We start from the raw sequence: 18,067 nt of genomic DNA, 5'->3' as shown, positions 1-18,067 counted from the left end.
AAGATTACTGATCTTCCTTCGAATGATTCAGACTTGAGAGATTTTAGCAAATCTCTGACCTATTTTCTTTTTCCACTTTGACCCATACTGTCTGCTTCTTAGACCAAAACTGATGGTCCACTGTTTCCAACTTTTGCTCCAGTTTTCCAGCAGTCAGTTGCTGCTGTTGTACTATGCTTGTAATGTAGTACTAAGGGACAAGGGTTGCCAGTTTTCATATTAATTGGTAGGGTTTTTTTAATAACTTAAAGAATGTATCTGTATGTATTTTCTTCTCACTTTTTTCTGGAGTAACTTTAGTAATGTTAAGATGGCAGCTTGTACTTAGAACCACCATAGGTCTTCTGGGGTGCATTGCTCAGCCTGTTTTGTAGGTTCTAGATGTTTTTCTCAGAGCCACTCCTAGCCTTTAGACTATTAAGCCTCTCATCTCATTGCACAAGTATAACTCATTATCATTAATGACTCTAGTTTCATGTGGCTTTTGAGGGGAGAATATACCCTTTAGAACTGACAACTGTCTTCTATAATTCTATCTTTTGAAGAAGAGGAGATGTGCTTAGTTTTACCTTATATAACTTCACATGCTCATTAGCAAGACTAAATAATAGAGGTGCAGACTTGTAGACTAAGTGCATCTTGGAGACAAATGCATATCTTTAGTGGTCCATCCATTGTTATGCTTCGTTGTATTCCAGTGTAACATGCTCTGGCCATGTCAACAAGTTGACATTATGCAATTTCTTTCATTGTTTTTTAAACAAGCAGTAGATAGAATTGAAAACACGACCAATTTTAGAGTGCTAAGTCGTGAAAAAAATTCAAAGTCTTTATGCACTGGTTGAAGGTTAATTATGTCTTACAATTACTGATTCTTTCCAATGATTCTGTAAAAATAGAGGTAAGTATTGAATATGTTTGCCTTCACATGTGTCAATAGAAATTTTTCACTTTTAAAAAACAAATGCAAAATATTTTTAAAAGGTGCTCTAGTAGAATTTTGAAGTGTTCTAATGCAATTTGGCTTAAAAGTACTGTAACCACATTGTATCAGGGAAATTTTATAATTAGGATTTGAAAGAAACAAGGATGAACTGTTGTATTTTAAAACATTAAGGGTTTTTCTCAGTAGCAAAGAATTGAACTGAAGGAAGGCTTACTACTTCAGGGGAGTGAATAACTTTATCTGTCACATCTTTCTTCTAAAGTTTTCATAGTTAATTACAGATCTGTCAGTTTTCTGAGCTTCCATGTCTCTATCTCTGTTTTAATATTCTAGCAATAAGAGTCTCTTGTATCACTAATTCACTATTTTCCTATGATATTTCTTCCCAGTCTGCTCGGGGCTCTTGACCAGTGTAACTCACTTGGAGCCAAATGGATGTTAGGTTCTCTTTCCAGTTGTAAAAATGTTTATTTTACCTCTTCATGCAAACATGTGCACTCATGGCAGTGGACGTTGTACAGTGAAAATCTGGCTCACAGCACCAAGAGTTTTACTGCCCCCTTCTTTGCCTATGTTTGGACTCTGAGCTTGCTTTGAGAAGTCTCTGGCAAATCATTAACCAAAAAAAATTGCTGTTAGTTAAATAACTTGATTTAGGAAGAGCTAATTTCTCTCTTCTCTTCTCTTTCCAGCCAGTCTTTATTTCTGTCTTTGTCTTTCTTTTCTCTCCCTCTAAAGAGAAGCAAATAACGCCTTCTCCCCCAACCCCCATGTTGGTGTCACTTGAGCAGCCCAGTAGGAAAGTGCTGCTTATTTAGTTTATGTAAGGTATTTTAACCCTACATATGAAGTGATGTGTTAAATGATATATAAATTAATGGAAGTTTTTCCCTACAAATGGAGTACTGGACTAGGACCCTGAAATCCTAAAATAATTATTTCAGGGTGTGTGAACATAAGTCTACAATTTGGAACACTTTCTTGCCTTTTTGCATGTGCCTTCCTGTCACCTCAATTTTTTTATTCATTTAATTCGAGAAGAGTCAGTTAACTGATTTTTCTGAGGATGGTTAAAAATACAATTCTGCAGTGAAAGGATAGACCATGAAGTCTAATTTTTTTGCTCAGATAGTAGCTGTTTCCTTTTTATGCTGCTTTACTTTAAGAGATTATGGGTAAAGATTTATATTAATTACACAACTAGTTTGTTAATTATTTTATTAAAAATTGCATTTTGTTGTCTGAAATTCTTTTGTTTTCATTCACTGTGATCCATCCTAGTTTCCATGTTTGTGTGGCAAACAAAATACAATTTCACACAACTATGAAAAGGTAGCATCTTGTAGTTCTCCATACAGTCAGTAAATATTGTCTTTATCTGATGTAGTCTTGCATGTAAGAGATGCCAGAAACCCAGATTAGACAGTAGAGTGCTGGCTATTGTTGTATTAATCAGTTTATTTTTAGTTTTGTAAGTCATATTATCTGCTTTCTGTCTCATTCTACATTTTATATGGTATTCATAGAGCAAATGAGCCTTCTTAAAAATTAAAGTTGATGGAGCTGTAGAATATGCTTGACATAGTCTTAGCGTTCTCTATGAAAATTGGTAAATAACTCTTTTCAAGGAAACATTGTCATGAATTTACAAAGTTTTAGGGAAGGAGAAGCAAGACATCAGGTAACTTGATAATCTTTCAGTATTCAAATCTAGTTTAGGTAATTCAGTAGCCCCTGTTATAGTAGTATCTGAGCACTACCCAAACTTCTGTGAATTTACCCTTGCAGAACCCTTGCATGAAGCAGCAAAATACCATTATTATCCTCATTTTATACAGACTGGCATGTCCACACTGGGGGGATTGGGGGGGGAAGAGATGTATTTTTATCACCATTAGTTCCCACCTCATAAAATGACACCTTTTTCTCTAGTGAAGTCAAGATCTAAATGACTTTACCAGGATAACAAAGAGACCATGTGGTGGAGCTAGGAATTGAACCCCAGTCTCCCACGTCCCAGGTTCATGCCTTACCCACTGGACTTGCTTTCTGAAATCTCTCTGGAAATCAAACCGGTAATGCTTTTCTTCTCTCTACCAGCCTGAAAAATATAGGGAATCTTTTTAATCGACTTATTTGATGCCAGCAGTGTGCTTGGCACAGTTATATTTGCCCAGTGCCAGCTCCCTGCCACAAGGAGTTGACAATCTAAATCAAACTGGTAATGTTTCTTGTGTTGTGAACAAAAAATTCTTCAGTCAAGTGAATGTTGGAAATGGTGAAACTATAGTATACCATTAAACACAGACATCAAATTATCTAAACAAACAGCAAGCAGTGTCATCAGAATCTGGTATCTACTTCTCATGAACTTGCTTGAAGAAGCTCTAAAATCACTACATAAGTATTTGTGTAGTGTCAGAATTGGAGGATTGAAGATAGTTTGAGATATTCAAAGAAGGGTATCAAAAAAAAAAGTCTGGTCATACATATGATTGCTATGTAGGAGACTGTTAAACTTGGAGACATACACTCACTCAGTGTTGCAAAGTCCAGCACTGAATATTTAGGAGTTTCCTAGCGAGTGAGAGAGTAAATTGGAGGAAGAGAGGGCATAGTCTCTTGGTGAAGACAGCTGAATGCCATTGTGGAGACCTGGAGTTTCTCTTCATAGAGCTCTTATGTGTTGCTGGTCAAGTCACTCAAACCAAATTTTTCATAGGTGATCACTCGTGAATTCCTCCTAATTTTATGAGTGTCCAGCTTGAGACACTACAGTCTCTTTTGCAAAAGTGCTGAGCACTCACAGCTGGAAATGAAGAAAATGAGAAGTGTACTTGAATATATGAAGTACTATATAATAATAAAGTACTTTGAAAAAGCAGATCTTAGGTATCTTATATTTGGCGCCCAAAGTTAATACATACTTTTTAATCTTAATCTCATGCCTCAGCTCTCCATCCATAAAATGCTGACGATAATACCTGTTTATTTCACGGGGGTGTTTTGAATATCAATTTGTGTTTGTGAAGCACTCAGGTTCAGTAGTGGTTAGTTCAATAGAAAAGCTCAAGAGGCCATTCTGTGTTTGTTTGAGTAGTGTGAAATAAATAAGAACTAAGGCCATACGTTGAATAATGAGAATAAAACAAAATGGAATAGCTGCTTATTAATTGAACACCATCCATTCTGTTCACTTAATGAGGCAGAGTCCTGTGGAAAAAGTGTGTGATCATGTAATTATCATAATACATATGCACAAGTAGACCAAATTAAGGTTGCACAATCAGCCTTAATTCAGGCACCTTCTAACTTTAGAGTGCTTGAATTTGTAACTGTAATCGTTTTACCATCACTTATGTAATTTCCTACATTTCTAAAAAAGCAATCTGAAAACATCATGTTGACTTGCATGGTCATCAGCAGGATTAGATACACTGCACAGATACCTTTCACTTGAGCTAATGGAGTATGTGGTAGCAGTTACGTTGTCACCCTCTATGTCTGGGGTTCTCAAACTGGGAGTTGGGTTATTACACAGGGGGTCGCTAGCTGTCAGCCTCCACCCCAAACCCCGTTTTTCCTCCAGCATTTATAATGGTGTTAAATATATTAAAAAGTTGTTTTAATTTATAAGGGGGGATCACACTCAAAGGCTTACTATGTGAAAGGGGTCACCAGTACAAAAGTTGGAGAACCACTGCTCTATGTGGACTAACACTGAGAGTGAAACATGCTTTGTTAGTGGCTTTCGCAGATATATGCTGACAGGACTTGAGATACTTAGGTTCCATTCGAAGCTCCAGAGGGACGTGTGCTCTAGTGGACGTGAACTCTTCTGCCCATTCTCCCCAAGCTTGACCCCTTCTGCCCCATCCCTTCCAACCTATCCCTTTCCCAGTCTCATACCACCCCATTCTCTTCATGTAAACAGTCCCAGTGTCCACTCTTGAGGCTTCTTGTCCCAGTCTCCCTTGCCCAGCCAGTCCCCTCTTAGCTCCTCATTCAATCTGTGTCTCGTGTCACTTCCATCCCCACTGGCTCCCAGTCAGTCTTCTTGCCCAAATAGAGTCAATGCCTCTCCTCCAACTCCCAGGCAGTTTCTCTTCTTCTCCCTCTAGTCCCCTCCTACTCCTTTTGCTCTTCTCTTGTCCAGCCTTTGTCTCCCCTACACTTGAATCAGATGGCTTCCTCCTCTGCATTGTCAGTGGGCCAGCAGGGCTTACTGAGCACACAAGAGGGACAGACTCCCTGCTCTTGGTTCCTCTGGCTGTGCACTGCAGTGGTCAAAAAGGCTAACAGAATGTTAGGAACTATTAGGAAAGGGACAGAAAATATAATGCCAGTATATAAAGGGGAAAACAGGTAGATATCTGCAACCCCCACCCCTATTCTGTATGCTCCTCCTGAAGCTCTGGTATTAGCCAGTGTTGGATACTGGAATAGATGGATCATTAATTGACCCAGTATGGCTCTTCTTGTGTTATCCTGTCTGCCGGGAACATGACAATAATAAGGACTTTAATGGGTTAACAGGTACTAGGATAATCACATGGGAATCATTTCTTAAAAGAACAGTAAGAAAAGTAATCACGACTAAGGAATTCAAAAAGGTTGTGAATATAAAGCTCATTGGTCAGCAAGTGCAAAAGCTAATGAGCTTAAGTTTTCTGGAACTGAGAGCAGATCATTTTACACTTAATCTTACAACCATTCAGGGAGTATATGTAGCGTTTTAATGTGGCAATAGGAGTGCATTGTTGGACCCTATTTGTGTTATGGCACGAAAAAGGAACTTTTTCATGTAATAGAATTCAGAGTAGCAGCCGTGTTAGTCTGTATTCGCAAAAAGAAAAGGAGTACTTGTGGCACCTTAGAGACTAACAAATTTATTAGTCTCTATTTGTTAGTCTCTAAGGTGCCACAAGTACTCCTTTTCTTCATGTAATAGGAGTTTGCTTACATGAGCAAACAAGTAGGCATGGGAGCTTTGATCTTGCTTATGCTTGAAGACAGCAGCAGCTCCTTTGATCTGGGAGGCACACTGAGACGATGCAAAAGAAGCACGCTCTGCCCAGGTTCAAAGATAGACAGGTAATAGCGGTGAGTACACTATCAAAATGGTAGCCAAATTGTCTTCTTTAAATGTTTCTCCCTCTTCCCCCCAGGAAAAGGTTAGTCTAAAGAGACAGAATGGTTCCACTAGGGAGTGGAGGCCTTTGTTCACTTCCCAGCTGTGCCACAGACTTTCTGTGAGAGCTTAGACAAGTCACCTGATCCACCCCTGCCTCAGTTTCCTAGCTGTAAAATGAGACTAATAATACTTAACTAACCTATGCAGGCATTGAGGGCAAATGTTGGAGGCTCACTCTGATGGTGGGATCATCTAATTTCATAGTATGGTCACAGACTACCCTGTTATATTTTTTTTATTACATTGGATAATGTCTAAGACCTTTCAGATCATTCACTTCTCCAAACCCTAGCTGCCTTGGCCATCACTGTCATAATTTGAGGCAATGGGGGAACTGTAGCTTCGCCTGTGTATCCAAGCCATTACCTAATCGTGGTTCTCCCTCTACCTAAGATCAGAATTGAGGTTCTCTTTCTGTGGCATCTATTACTAATTGCCCCAGCTAACATTTCCGAGACCCAATTCAAGTAATCTTAGATGAAAGAAAGTACTAGAAGTAGAGATAAAATAACCATAATGAAATAAGCCCAGGTCACAGAACACTATGGAAAAGATTTGGTAGGTTGTCTCTAACCTTTGTTAATAAAAGACAGAGTATAAGATGCCTGAAAATCTCATATAACATAAGGTTTTCATTTGTCCGACACACAGTTTGGAAGTTTTTTTATCCCATTTCAGTGCTCAGGTCTCAGAGGTCAATCATTCTAACTGGATTTGCTGTTTTGTACATGCTGGTTTGTCTATTTAAGTTCAAGCATTAAATTTCAATTAGTGTTGGTGAGACTATTATCCACCATATCCTCTCTGGAAAGGAAAGCGTAGATCCTCTACTTAGCGAGAAGGAGAGCTGATAATAGATGGCATCAGTGAGGTGTCTGCCTATTTTGCTTCATTTTTCACTAAAAGGGTTAATGGTGACCAGATAATTACACAATAAATGCTAACAAAGGGGAAGGAACGCAGCCTGAAATAGGGAGATAACAGATTTAAAAGAGTATTTAGATAAGTTAGATGTAATCGGAAATTAGTCTAGGGTTCTTGAGCTAGCTGAACCAATCTTGGAACCATTAGAAATTTGAGAATTCATGGAGGATGGGTAAGTTCCAAGAGGACTGGAGAAGGACAAACAGTAATACCTGTCTTTAAAAAGAGGAATAAAAAGAACCTGGGGAATTATATACCAGTCAGCCTAACTTTGATACCTGAATAGATACTGGAACAAATTATTAACCAATTGTAAGCACCTAAAGGGTACTAGTAATAGCTAAGGCTACCTTTTAGTCACAGGTATTTTTAGTAAAAGTCATGGACAGGTTCACAGGCAGTAAACAAAAATTCACAGCCCGTGACCAGTCCATGACTTGTACTATATACCCCTGACTAAATTTTAGGGAGGGGCGCGGCCCGGGGGCAGCATGGGTGTTTGGAGGGGAGGGCAGCCCAGGGGGGCAAGGATCCCCCACTGGTGCTGGGAGAGGGGTGTTGGCAGGGCTGGCAGGCTTCCTACCCGGCTCTGCACCTCCCCGGAAGCGGCAACATCCCCTTCCCTTAGCTCCTAGGCGGAGATGTGTCCAGGCAGATCTGCACACTGCCTTCTCCCCAGGTGCTGGCTCTGCAGTTCCCATTGGCCGGGAACCGCGGCCAATTGGAGCTGCAGGGGAGGTGCCTGCAGGCGGAGGTGGCGTGCAGGCCACGCCTCCCCCTAGGAGCTGAGGGATGTTGCCACTTCTGGGGAGCCCCGTCCCATTTCCCCCTCTTCCCCCCCCCCCGAGGTAAGCACCACCCAGAGCCCTCACCTCCTCCTGGACCCTGAGCCACTGCCCCCCCACCCCAAACTCCTGCTGCTGCTGGGGTGGGGGGAGGGGGATGCCCCGGGACTGCCCCAGCAGTGGTCGGTGCGGCTAGCCCAAGGGCTGCCCGAGCTGCTCAGGTGGCCCTCAGGCCAGCCTCACCAGCCGTTGCAGAAGTCACGGAGGTCGTGAAAAGTCACAGAATCCATGACTTCTGTGACCTTTGTGACAAACTCTCAGCCTCAGTAATAGCTAACATGGATTTGTCAAGAACCAATCATGCCAAGTAAACCTCGTTTCCTTCTTTGACTGGGCTACCGTCCTAGTAGATAGAGGGGAAGCTGCAGATGTGATATATCTTGATTTTAGTAAGGCTTATGACACAGTCTCTCATGAAATTCTCATAAGCAAACTAGGGAAGTTACTATAAGATTGGTGCAAACCTGGTTGAAAGATTGTATTCAGAGTAGTTATTAATGCTTCTCTGTCAAAGTGGGGGGATGTATCCAGGGAGGACCCACAGGGGCGAGGCCTGTCTGATACTAGTCAATATTTTCATTAACTAATTGGATAACAGAGTAGAGGTGACACCAAGCTGGGAAGGGTTGGTAACACTTTGGAGGACAGGATTAGAATTCTAAATGACCTTGACAAATTGGAGAATTGATCTGAAATCAAGAAGATGAAATCCAGGAAAGACAAGTGCAAAGTACTACACTTAGGAAGGAACACTCGGATGTACAACTACAAAATGGGGAACATCTGGCTAGGCAATAGTACAGCAGAAAAGGATTTGGGGATTACAGTGGATCACAAATTGAAAATGAGTCAACAAGCTGCCGGACGCTGGGTTGTGGGATTTGGTGGGGCGAAGTTTTTGCTTTATTACACCCCATGCAGGTTCGGGGCGGCTGAGGAGGCAGTATGTTTCTGTTTAGCTCCCCGGGCTCATCAGTAATCTCCTTGACTCCAGAGAGATTACTGATGAACCCAGGAAGCTGAGTAGCAAATACCACTTCCTTAGCCACATGGGAACCTGCATGGGCATATGAAAAGTTTCTTTGGGAGGAGACGCTTTTCCCTGGGGCAGCTTGGGGTCTGGGCTGGGGAGGCACGGCATGGCTGTGGCCAGCCCAAGGCTCCTGGCTGCGGGGGCGCTCAGGACCTCCTCTAGCCAGGGAGGGCGGGAGGGATGCTCGGTGCTTCTCCAGGTGGAAGGGGCTCATGGCTCCAGCCACTAGGCGGTGGCAGGGGTCTTGTGGCTCCAGCTGCAGAGCGGTGGCGGGGCTCTGGCCTCAGGGAACAGAACAGGTGGAGCTGGGGGCTAGCCTCCCCGAAGGAGGGCTCTACTTACCGCCCATGCTCTCCCTCCTAAATCAAGAAAATAGCAGACTATGATTTTGAGTACTTGTGGCACCTTAGAGACTAACAAATTTATTTGAGCATAAGCTTTCGTGAGCTACAGCTCACTTCATTGGCTGCTACTCTGAAACCTATGATTTTGAGGAGGCTGAGATCCTGTCATAGGCTTACTTATGCATCATACAGTCTTCAGCCACTGATGATTTAAAGTACTCCAGAGAAGCATTGCAGAAGCAAATGGTGAAAACATCTCACTCAAAGACCATGTGTGAAGAGGTGCAAAGTGGATATTGTCTTAGAAAAAGTGGAGTGTTGAAGTTAGAAAGTGCCAAGTGGTCATGTGGTAATCACAGTTTTAGAAAGGTTTGAATGCTTCTGTAGATGACAGTAGAGACAGATGCTGATAATAGCAGTGGTTCTTTCAGGAACTTTCCTGAATATTGAATTTCCTGGTCCAATCTGTTGATCTTATTGTTAGAAAAATATTTACCATTAGTGAGAAAACAGCCAAATATCAAAGTGAATTCAAAAAGTAACTCCATTCCACGTACATTTTCCTTCATTCTCCTGGATTCTCTGAATGGATAGTTGTATTAAATGGTAACCTTGACCTGTTATTGAAGCTGAAGATTTTCTCCACAGTAGGAAGTGAAGAGGAATCTTTGAGCATGGGGGGGCTTAGTATTAAGTATGACTATCTCAATGAGAAACATTAAGTACCCCAAGGAAAAATATTTCTCAGCCCTGGTCTACACTAGGACTTTAGGTCGAATTTAGCAGCGTTAAATCGATGTAAACCTGCACCCGTCCACACAATGAAGCCCTTTATTTCGACTTAAAGGGCTCTTAAAATAGATTTCCTTACTCCACCCCTGACAAGTGGATTAGCGCTTAAATCGACCTTGCCGGCTCGAATTTGGGGTACTGTGGACACAATTCGATAGTATTGGCCTCCGGGAGCTATCCCAGAGTGCTCCATTGTGACCGCTCTGGACAGCACTCTCAACTCAGATGCACTGGCCAGGTAGACAGGAAAAGAACCGTGAACTTTTAAATCTCATTTCCTGTTTGGCCAGCGTGGCAAGCTGCAGGTGACCATGCAGAGCTCATCAGCACAGGTGACCATGATGGAGTCCCAGAATCACAAAAGAGCTCCAGCATGGACCGAACAGGAGGTATGGGATCTGATCGCTGTTTGGGGAGAGGAATCCGTTCTATCAGAACTCCGTTCCAGTTTTCGAAATGCCAAAACCTTTGTCAAAATCTCCCAGGGCATGAAGGACAGAGGCCATAACAGGGACCCGAAGCAGTCCCGCGTGAAACTGAAGGAGCTGAGGCAAGCCTACCAGAAAACCAGAGAGGCCGCTCCGGGTCAGAGCCCCAAACATGCCGCTTCTATGATGAGCTGCATGCCATTTTAGGGGGTTCAGCCACCACTACCCCAGCTGTGTTGTTTGACTCCTTCAATGGAGATGGAGGCAATACGGAAGCAGGTTTTGGGGACGAAGAAGATGATGATGATGAGGTTGTAGATAGCTCACAGCAAGCAAGCGGAGAAACCGGTTTTCCCGACAGCAAGGAACTGTTTCTCACCCTGGACCTGGAGCCAGTACCCCCTGAACCCACCCAAGGCTGCCTCCTGGACCCAGCAGGCGGAGAAGGGACCTCTGGTGAGTGTACCTTTTAAAATACTATACATGGTTTAAAAGCAAGCATGTGAAAGGATTACTTTGCGCTGGCATTCACGGTTCTCCTAGATGTACTCCTAAAGCCTTTGCAAAAGGTTTCTGGGGAGGGCAGCCTTATTGTGTCCTTAATGGTAGGACACTTTACCACTCCAGGCCAGTAACACGTACTCGGGAATCATTGTAGAACAAAGCATTGCAGTGTATGTTTGCTGGCATTCAAACAACATCCGTTCTTTATCTCTCTGTGTTATCCTCAGGAGAGTGAGATATAATTCATGGTCACCTGGTTGAAATAGAGTGCTTTTCTTCAGGGGTCACTCAGAGGAGCCCATTCCTGCTGGGCTGTTTGCCTGTGGCTAAACAGAAATGTTCCCCGCTGTTAGCCACAGAGAGAGGGGAGAGTTGAGGGGGTAGCCACGCGGTGGGGGGAGGCAAAATGCGACCTTGTAACGAAAGCACATGTGCTATGTATGTAATGTTAACAGCAAGGATTACCCTGAAAGAGTGTAGCCACTGTTTTATAAAATGTGTCTTTTTAAATACCGCTGTCCCTTTTTTTTTCTCCACCAGCTGCATGTGTTTCAATGATCACAGGATCTTCTCCTTCCCAGAGGCTAGTGAAGCTTAGAAAGAAAAAAAAAGGCACTCGCGATGAAATGTTCTCCGAGCTTATGCTGTCCTCCCACACTGACAGAGCATAGACGAATGTGTGGAGGCAAATAATGTCAGAGTGCAAGAAAGCACAAAATGACCGGGAGGAGAGGTGGCGGGCTGAAGAGAGGGCTGAAGCTCAAATGTGGCGGCAGCGTGATGAGAGGAGGCAGGATTCAATGCTGAGGCTGCTGGCGGACCAAACCAGTATGCTCCAGTGTATGGTTGAGCTGCAGCAAAGGCAGCTGGAGCACAGACTGCCACTGCAGCCCCTGAGTAACCAACCGCCCTCCTCCCCAAGTTCCATAGCCTCCACACCCAGACGCCCAAGAACGCAGTAGGGGGGGCCTCCGGCCAACCAGCCACCCCACCACAGAGGATTGCCCAAAAAAAAGAAGGCTGTCATTCAATAAATTTTAAAGTTGTAAACTTTTAAAGTGCTGTGCTTAAAGTGCTGTGTGGCATTTTCCTTCCCTCCTCCACCACCCTCCTGGGCTACCTTGGTAGTCATCCCCCTATTTGTGTGATGAATGAATAAAGAATGCATGAATGTGAAGCAACAATGACTTTATTGCCTCTGCAAGTGGTGATTGACGGGAGGAGGGATGGGTGGTTAGCTTACAGGGAAGTAGAGTGAACCAAGGGGCAGGGGGTTTCATCAAGGAGAACCAAACAGATCTTTCACACCGTAGCCTGGCCAGTCGTGAAACTGGTTTTCAAAGCTTCTCTGATGCGTACCGCGCCCTCCTGCGCTCTTCTAACCGCCCTGGTGTCTGGCTGTGCGTAACCAGCAGCCAGGCGATTTGCCTCAACCTCCCACCCCGCCATAAATGTCTCCCCCTTACTCTCACAGATATTGTGTAGTACACAGCAAGCAGTAATAACAGTGGGAATATTGGTTTCGCTGAGGTCTAAGCGAGTCAGTAAACTGTGCCAGCGCGCCTTTAAACGTCCAAATGCACATTCTACCACCATTCTGCACTTGCTCAGCCTGTAGTTGATCAGCTCCTGACTACTGTCCAGGCTGCCTGTGTACGGCTTCATGAGCCATGGCATTAAGGGGTAGGCTGGGTCCCCAAGGATACATATAGGCATTTCAACATCCCCAACAGTTATTTTCTGGTCTGGGAATAAAGTCCCTTCCTGCAGCTTTTGAAACAGACCAGAGTTCCTGAAGATGCGAGCGTCATGTACCTTTCCCGGCCATCCCACGTTGATGTTGGTGAAACGTCCCTTGTGATCCACCAGAGCTTGCAGCACTATCGAAAAGTACCCCTTGCGGTTTATGTACTCGGCGGCTTGGTGCTCCGGTGCCAAGATAGGGATATGGGTTCCGTCTATGGCCCCACCACAGTTAGGGAATCCCATTGCAGCAAAGCCATCCACTATGACCTGCACATTTCCCAGGGTCACTACCCTTGATATCAGCAGATCTTTGATTGCGCTGGCTACTTGCATCACAGCAGCCCCCACAGTAGATTTGCCCACTCCAAATTGATTCCCAACTGACCGGTAGCTGTCTGGCATTGCAAGCTTCCACAGGGCTATCGCCACTCGCTTCTCAACTGTGAGGGCTGCTCTCATCTTGGTATTCATGCGCTTCAGGGCAGGGGAAAGCAAGTCACAAAGTTCCATGAAAGTGCCCTTACGCATGCGAAAGTTTCGCAGCCACTGGGAATCGTCCCAGACCTGCAACACTATGCGGTCCCACCAGTCTGTGCTTGTTTCCCGAGCCCAGAATCAGCGTTCCACAGCATGAACCTGCCCCATTAGCACCATGATGCATGCATTGGCATGGCCCATGCTTTCAGAGAAATCTGTGTCCATGTCCTGATCACTCACGTGACCGCGCTGACGTCGCCTCCTCGCCCAGTATCGCTTTGCCAGGTTCCGGTGCTGCATATACTGCTGGATAATGCATGTGGTGTTTAATGTGCTCCTAATTGCCAAAGTGAGCTGAGCGGCCTCCATGCTTGCCTTGGTATGGCGTCTGCACAGGTAACTCAGGAAAATAGGCGCGAAACGATTGTCTGCCCTTGCTTTCACAGAGGGAGGGAGGGAACGGGGGCCTGACGATATGTACCCAGAACCACCCGCGACAATGTTTTAGCCCCATCAGGCATTGGGATCTCAACCCAGAATTCCAATGGGCAGCGGAGACTGCGGGAACTGTGGGATAGCTATCTACAGTGCAACGCTCAGTAAGTCGACTCTAGCCTCGGTACTGTGGAAGCGCTCCGCCGAGTTAATGCACTTAATGCACTTGGAGCATTTTCTGTGAGGACACACACACTCGAATATATAAACCGATTTCTAAAAAAACGACTTCTATAAATTCGACCTTATTCCATAGTGTAGACATACCCTCATTTTCCAAGGTGTGTGGAGGGAGGGGGGAGGAAATAATATTAGAATAATGTTAGAAATTACCTTCCATGCATGATTTCTGTCTCTTATTTGAGCAGTGCTTTGTAGGTGATTCTGCAAGGAGGGAAAGGGATACAGTTTATAACCTATTCTTAAAAATGTGCAAAATTAGCAAATTAATGAGTATTCGTTATTTATGGGATGATTTAAAACTATGAATTGTGTATTCATGATTTCTTCATGCTGATATTTTGACTCTAACAAAGAAAGACTCCCTGTGCAGTGAACAAAAGTGAACTATAATAAAAGCAATCTCCTGGGTTAGGGTATTATCCTTCTCCCATTTCAAGTAAATGGCATAGTTCCCATTGACTTCAAAGGTTTTGGATCCACACCCTTAAAGAAACTTCTCCTTTGCATACAGTTTGCCAAAATGGTCACTTTAAGTTGTCTGTGTTTCAGACAGAAGTTACAGTCTGGGGCTTGAAGGATGGACAGGGGGTTAGGTGTAAGAAAATCAACAAATGATATCATTAGAAAACCAAAATAGACTTGAATAAAAAATTTACATCTCTATTTTCCCCATTAGTTATTTATGTGGAAAGTTCTGTTGGTTCCATAACACTAATCAAAGCTGCCTGTAATTATTGAGCCCTGCTACTAAACATGTTTGCTTCCCTGTCTTCTGAGTTCAGTTATTATTTGGTGTTATCAAGATGCGTTGAGCTTTATTTTTATTTTGCTTAATACTTTCCAAATCCATTTAAAAAAAAATCATGATACACAGATTTAGCTTTTAACTGTTTGATCTTATTTCATTTTTCTCTGACAAGAACTTGGGCTTGTTTTTATTAATCATTTGATAAACAAGCATGTGGATTTACCTCCACATGGGATTTTTGCTTGTTTTTATTAGTCTGTTTTGATAAAGAATCCTACTTTCTTATTCTACATTGCAATCTTTTGTTTAGATGTTCTAAATAATTCTGCATTTTGCTGCTCGTTGTTGTTTGTCTCAATAGAATCTGTTTCTGACTAGTTTGTACTCTTTCTTCTCATGGATTTTAATTTTTCTCAGCCAAATTTCCACATGTTCTCTAACTGCGAATCTTTAGATATTGACATTAATCCCATAAAAGAGAAATGTTGTTAAACTCTTTCGTAGTGTAAGCTTGTCATGGTTCTGCTAAATTTCTTTCCTTATTATTTTTGCAGATAGCCCAAAGGATAATAATAATTATTATTATTATTATATAATATATATATATAAAAATATTATAATAATTATTAAACTATCTCTTGCTGATAACCCTGAGACAAACACTCTTGTGTTTGGACAAGAGACACTGAGCCTGTCAGCAAAGCTTTCTGAATGTAAATTTTCAAAAAAACACACATTAACTACAGTTTAGTTTTCTACAAGAATGTTAGGTAAAGTGGGAGGTTAGAAGTAGAGACATTTGTGAATTATACTTTCTAGCATTTAAGGTTGACCTAAAGTGGTGATCCCAACGGGTTAACTGTTCCCTAGTAAAGGATACAAAGGACCAGCTGCAGCAAAGGCCGCCTATTTGTTCTCCAGCGGTTTTTGTATGTATTATTATTAGTTGTAGTATTAGTATTATTTATTTATTATTATTTGTTTGAAAGCCTCTGTTTGAAAGTTGTTTGGCTGCGAAGAAAATCTTCAAAGCATGAAGCAAGTATAACTGATGCAGCAATATCTGCTGGAGAGCCTGGTGTGAATTGTCCCATTCATTTAGCTGATGCTCACTTGGATGCAAATGGAATATTTTAATTGTTTCACATCTCATTAAAATGTGTAAGAAAGGAGAAGTGGTATGAAGATTTATAAGTGTATTATAAAGTGGAGGCAGGCTGATGTAGGACTAGCTTAGGCAGAGAGGAGGGGGAAAATGAGGCTGAAGATGCATAAATTAAGATGGGCAGGCCTTTAACAACTCATGGAACGGGCAGTGGCACTTAATTGGGTTTTATTCCTGAAACTCCGTTTTCAACAGTTTGGGAAATACCGATTTAAAGCAATATTTAAAAAAAAAAAAAAAAGAGTTGAGGATTTTACAAAGTATGGGGGACTTAGGGTAGAAGATTAAAGAGCAACAGGGTCTCTCTCACTCCTCCAACTCCCCCTCTTGCCCATTAGGGATATCTGGGAACCCTAGTATTGTTAAATATCTTAGTTTAAGCTCCTGGATTGAGTGGGTCCATTACTTCTATTAATATAGGGGTTAATTTTCAGTATGGATTAAAATCTAGAAAGCTGTAGGAATTTCCACCTGCTGACTAAGATGTGAAGTTCCATCATGAATTTCTGTGATTAATTAGTAGCCTGGAAAAAGAATATTGTTTTTGTTGAATTTCTTGAATCATGACTCTGATATAAGCAATACAACATTTTAATACCTGCATATCACTGGGTACATAATCTGTAACAAAGATGATAGATTTAACAGGTCTAAATGCAAAATATACTATGTAAATACATTACTGAAATTACTTAACATACGTGACTCCTCTTCTGACTATGACATGGTTTTCCAAGAAGTATGACTGAAATTTCTTCCCTCCTGTTTGTTTTTTAGCCCTGGAGTGAGATCTGATGTAAGCTCTTCTCCATCCACCACCTCAACAGCAACAGGACCACCTCCCAAGCTTTGCCTGGTCTGTTCTGATGAAGCCTCTGGATGTCATTATGGTGTCCTAACTTGCGGCAGCTGCAAAGTATTCTTCAAAAGAGCTGTGGAAGGTAGGATGTGTTTTGAGAGTTTATTATCTGTTAAAAATTATAAAACATATGTACAATCTAATGCCTCTGCAGGCATCCTTGCTACTTCCTAGAATCCTATGGGAAATTAACTATTTCTTCTACAAATGCTGACCTCGTGTATTCCACTGTGGGTACACGTGTACGCCATGTGCCCAGAGTCAGAGAATTTTGAAAGTAGTGTCTGTTGGTCTGCTCATGTACCCTCACTGTCCTCTGTGCCTCCAACTGTGGAGGTAAAGACCAGAGCTGACCAACCACTTCTCCAGTTCCTTCTTACCACCGTGTGACCTACGTCAGATCCTCCAGCATCCGGATCTTTGTCTTCCTTTGTTCTTTAGTCTGTAAAAATATATAGTAAATAGTTTTGAATTTTACTCAATAGTTTTAGCTAAGTTTTATAGTTAAGTAATTCCCCGTCTTGGGGAATTATCCTTGTGTACCACGTTAAGGGTGCTGTACTACATTCAGGCCTGTACACTTCAAGATCCGTACTTGTTGCCCATGCTCCTTCTCAGTCAGTGATGACCATCAGTGCTGCCTGTCCTGCCATGGGGAAGCTTGTGTCATGGCACGGTGCAGTGTCTGGTACACTTTTCCCAGTAGTACCAGGAAGTGCAGGAATTTGTCTTAAGAAGCATTTAACAGAGAAAGCTAAGAGATCACAGTCGGATCTGGGCTGGGGGACCTTTCCCCCAACCCCATTCAGCAGCTTGACTCAGCAAGGATTGCACTTCCTGCCATGAGGTCTGAGTTAGGCAAGGGAATCTACTCCCACAGACCCCATCGGGGTCTTGTCAAGAAGGCAGGAAGCATTCTCATAAACATGAGAGCAAATCCTCCTCCAGGTCCACTTCTAAGAAGTTGGATATAACCCTGCATAAGTTGATTCGGAGAGACAGGACCCCTCACACTCCAGGGACAGCAGAGTCTCATGCTCCACCTGATGACATTTTTGCTCTCCTTGATCCCCCAATTTCCTTAAGGGAGGAGTGTGTTCCCCATCCCATTGTCCAGCCATGGTTTCCTTCCAGCTGAACCGTCAGTACCACTGATGGATCCAGAATTGGCATTTTCTCTCTCAGTAGATTCTGAACCCCTGAGGAACTGATGTCTCCTCCTCTGAGGACAGGGGACCTGCACTAGTCTGGAGCCAACCTCCACCTCAGCACCTGCCTCACAGCTGTTGGTATCCCAAGCTGTGGGCACCTCCACAAACACACTTTGACTTGTTTTACTGGCCATGTTGGGGCCGTACCACCCTGCAGAGTTGACGTGATCCGC

At 42.9% G+C, this 18,067-nt stretch overlaps 1 protein-coding gene across 3 annotated transcripts in view; it reads left to right on the top strand.

Moving 5' to 3' along the window:
• Positions 1-18,067, top strand: part of NR3C1 (nuclear receptor subfamily 3 group C member 1) — a 160,430-nt gene that overhangs the window by 88,406 nt on the left and 53,957 nt on the right. For all 3 annotated transcript variants that reach the window (XM_077825411.1, XM_077825412.1, XM_077825410.1), the window contains one exon: positions 16,602-16,765. In XM_077825411.1, coding sequence (XP_077681537.1) covers positions 16,602-16,765 — 164 coding nt within the window. The remainder of the gene's footprint in view (positions 1-16,601; positions 16,766-18,067) is intronic.

The sequence above is a fragment of the Eretmochelys imbricata genome, chromosome 8 (assembly GCF_965152235.1).
Source record: "Eretmochelys imbricata isolate rEreImb1 chromosome 8, rEreImb1.hap1, whole genome shotgun sequence".
Taxonomy (NCBI): domain Eukaryota; kingdom Metazoa; phylum Chordata; order Testudines; family Cheloniidae; genus Eretmochelys; species Eretmochelys imbricata.
Note: the sequence above shows the minus strand (reverse complement) of the source record. Positions and strands in the feature narration are given on the sequence as shown.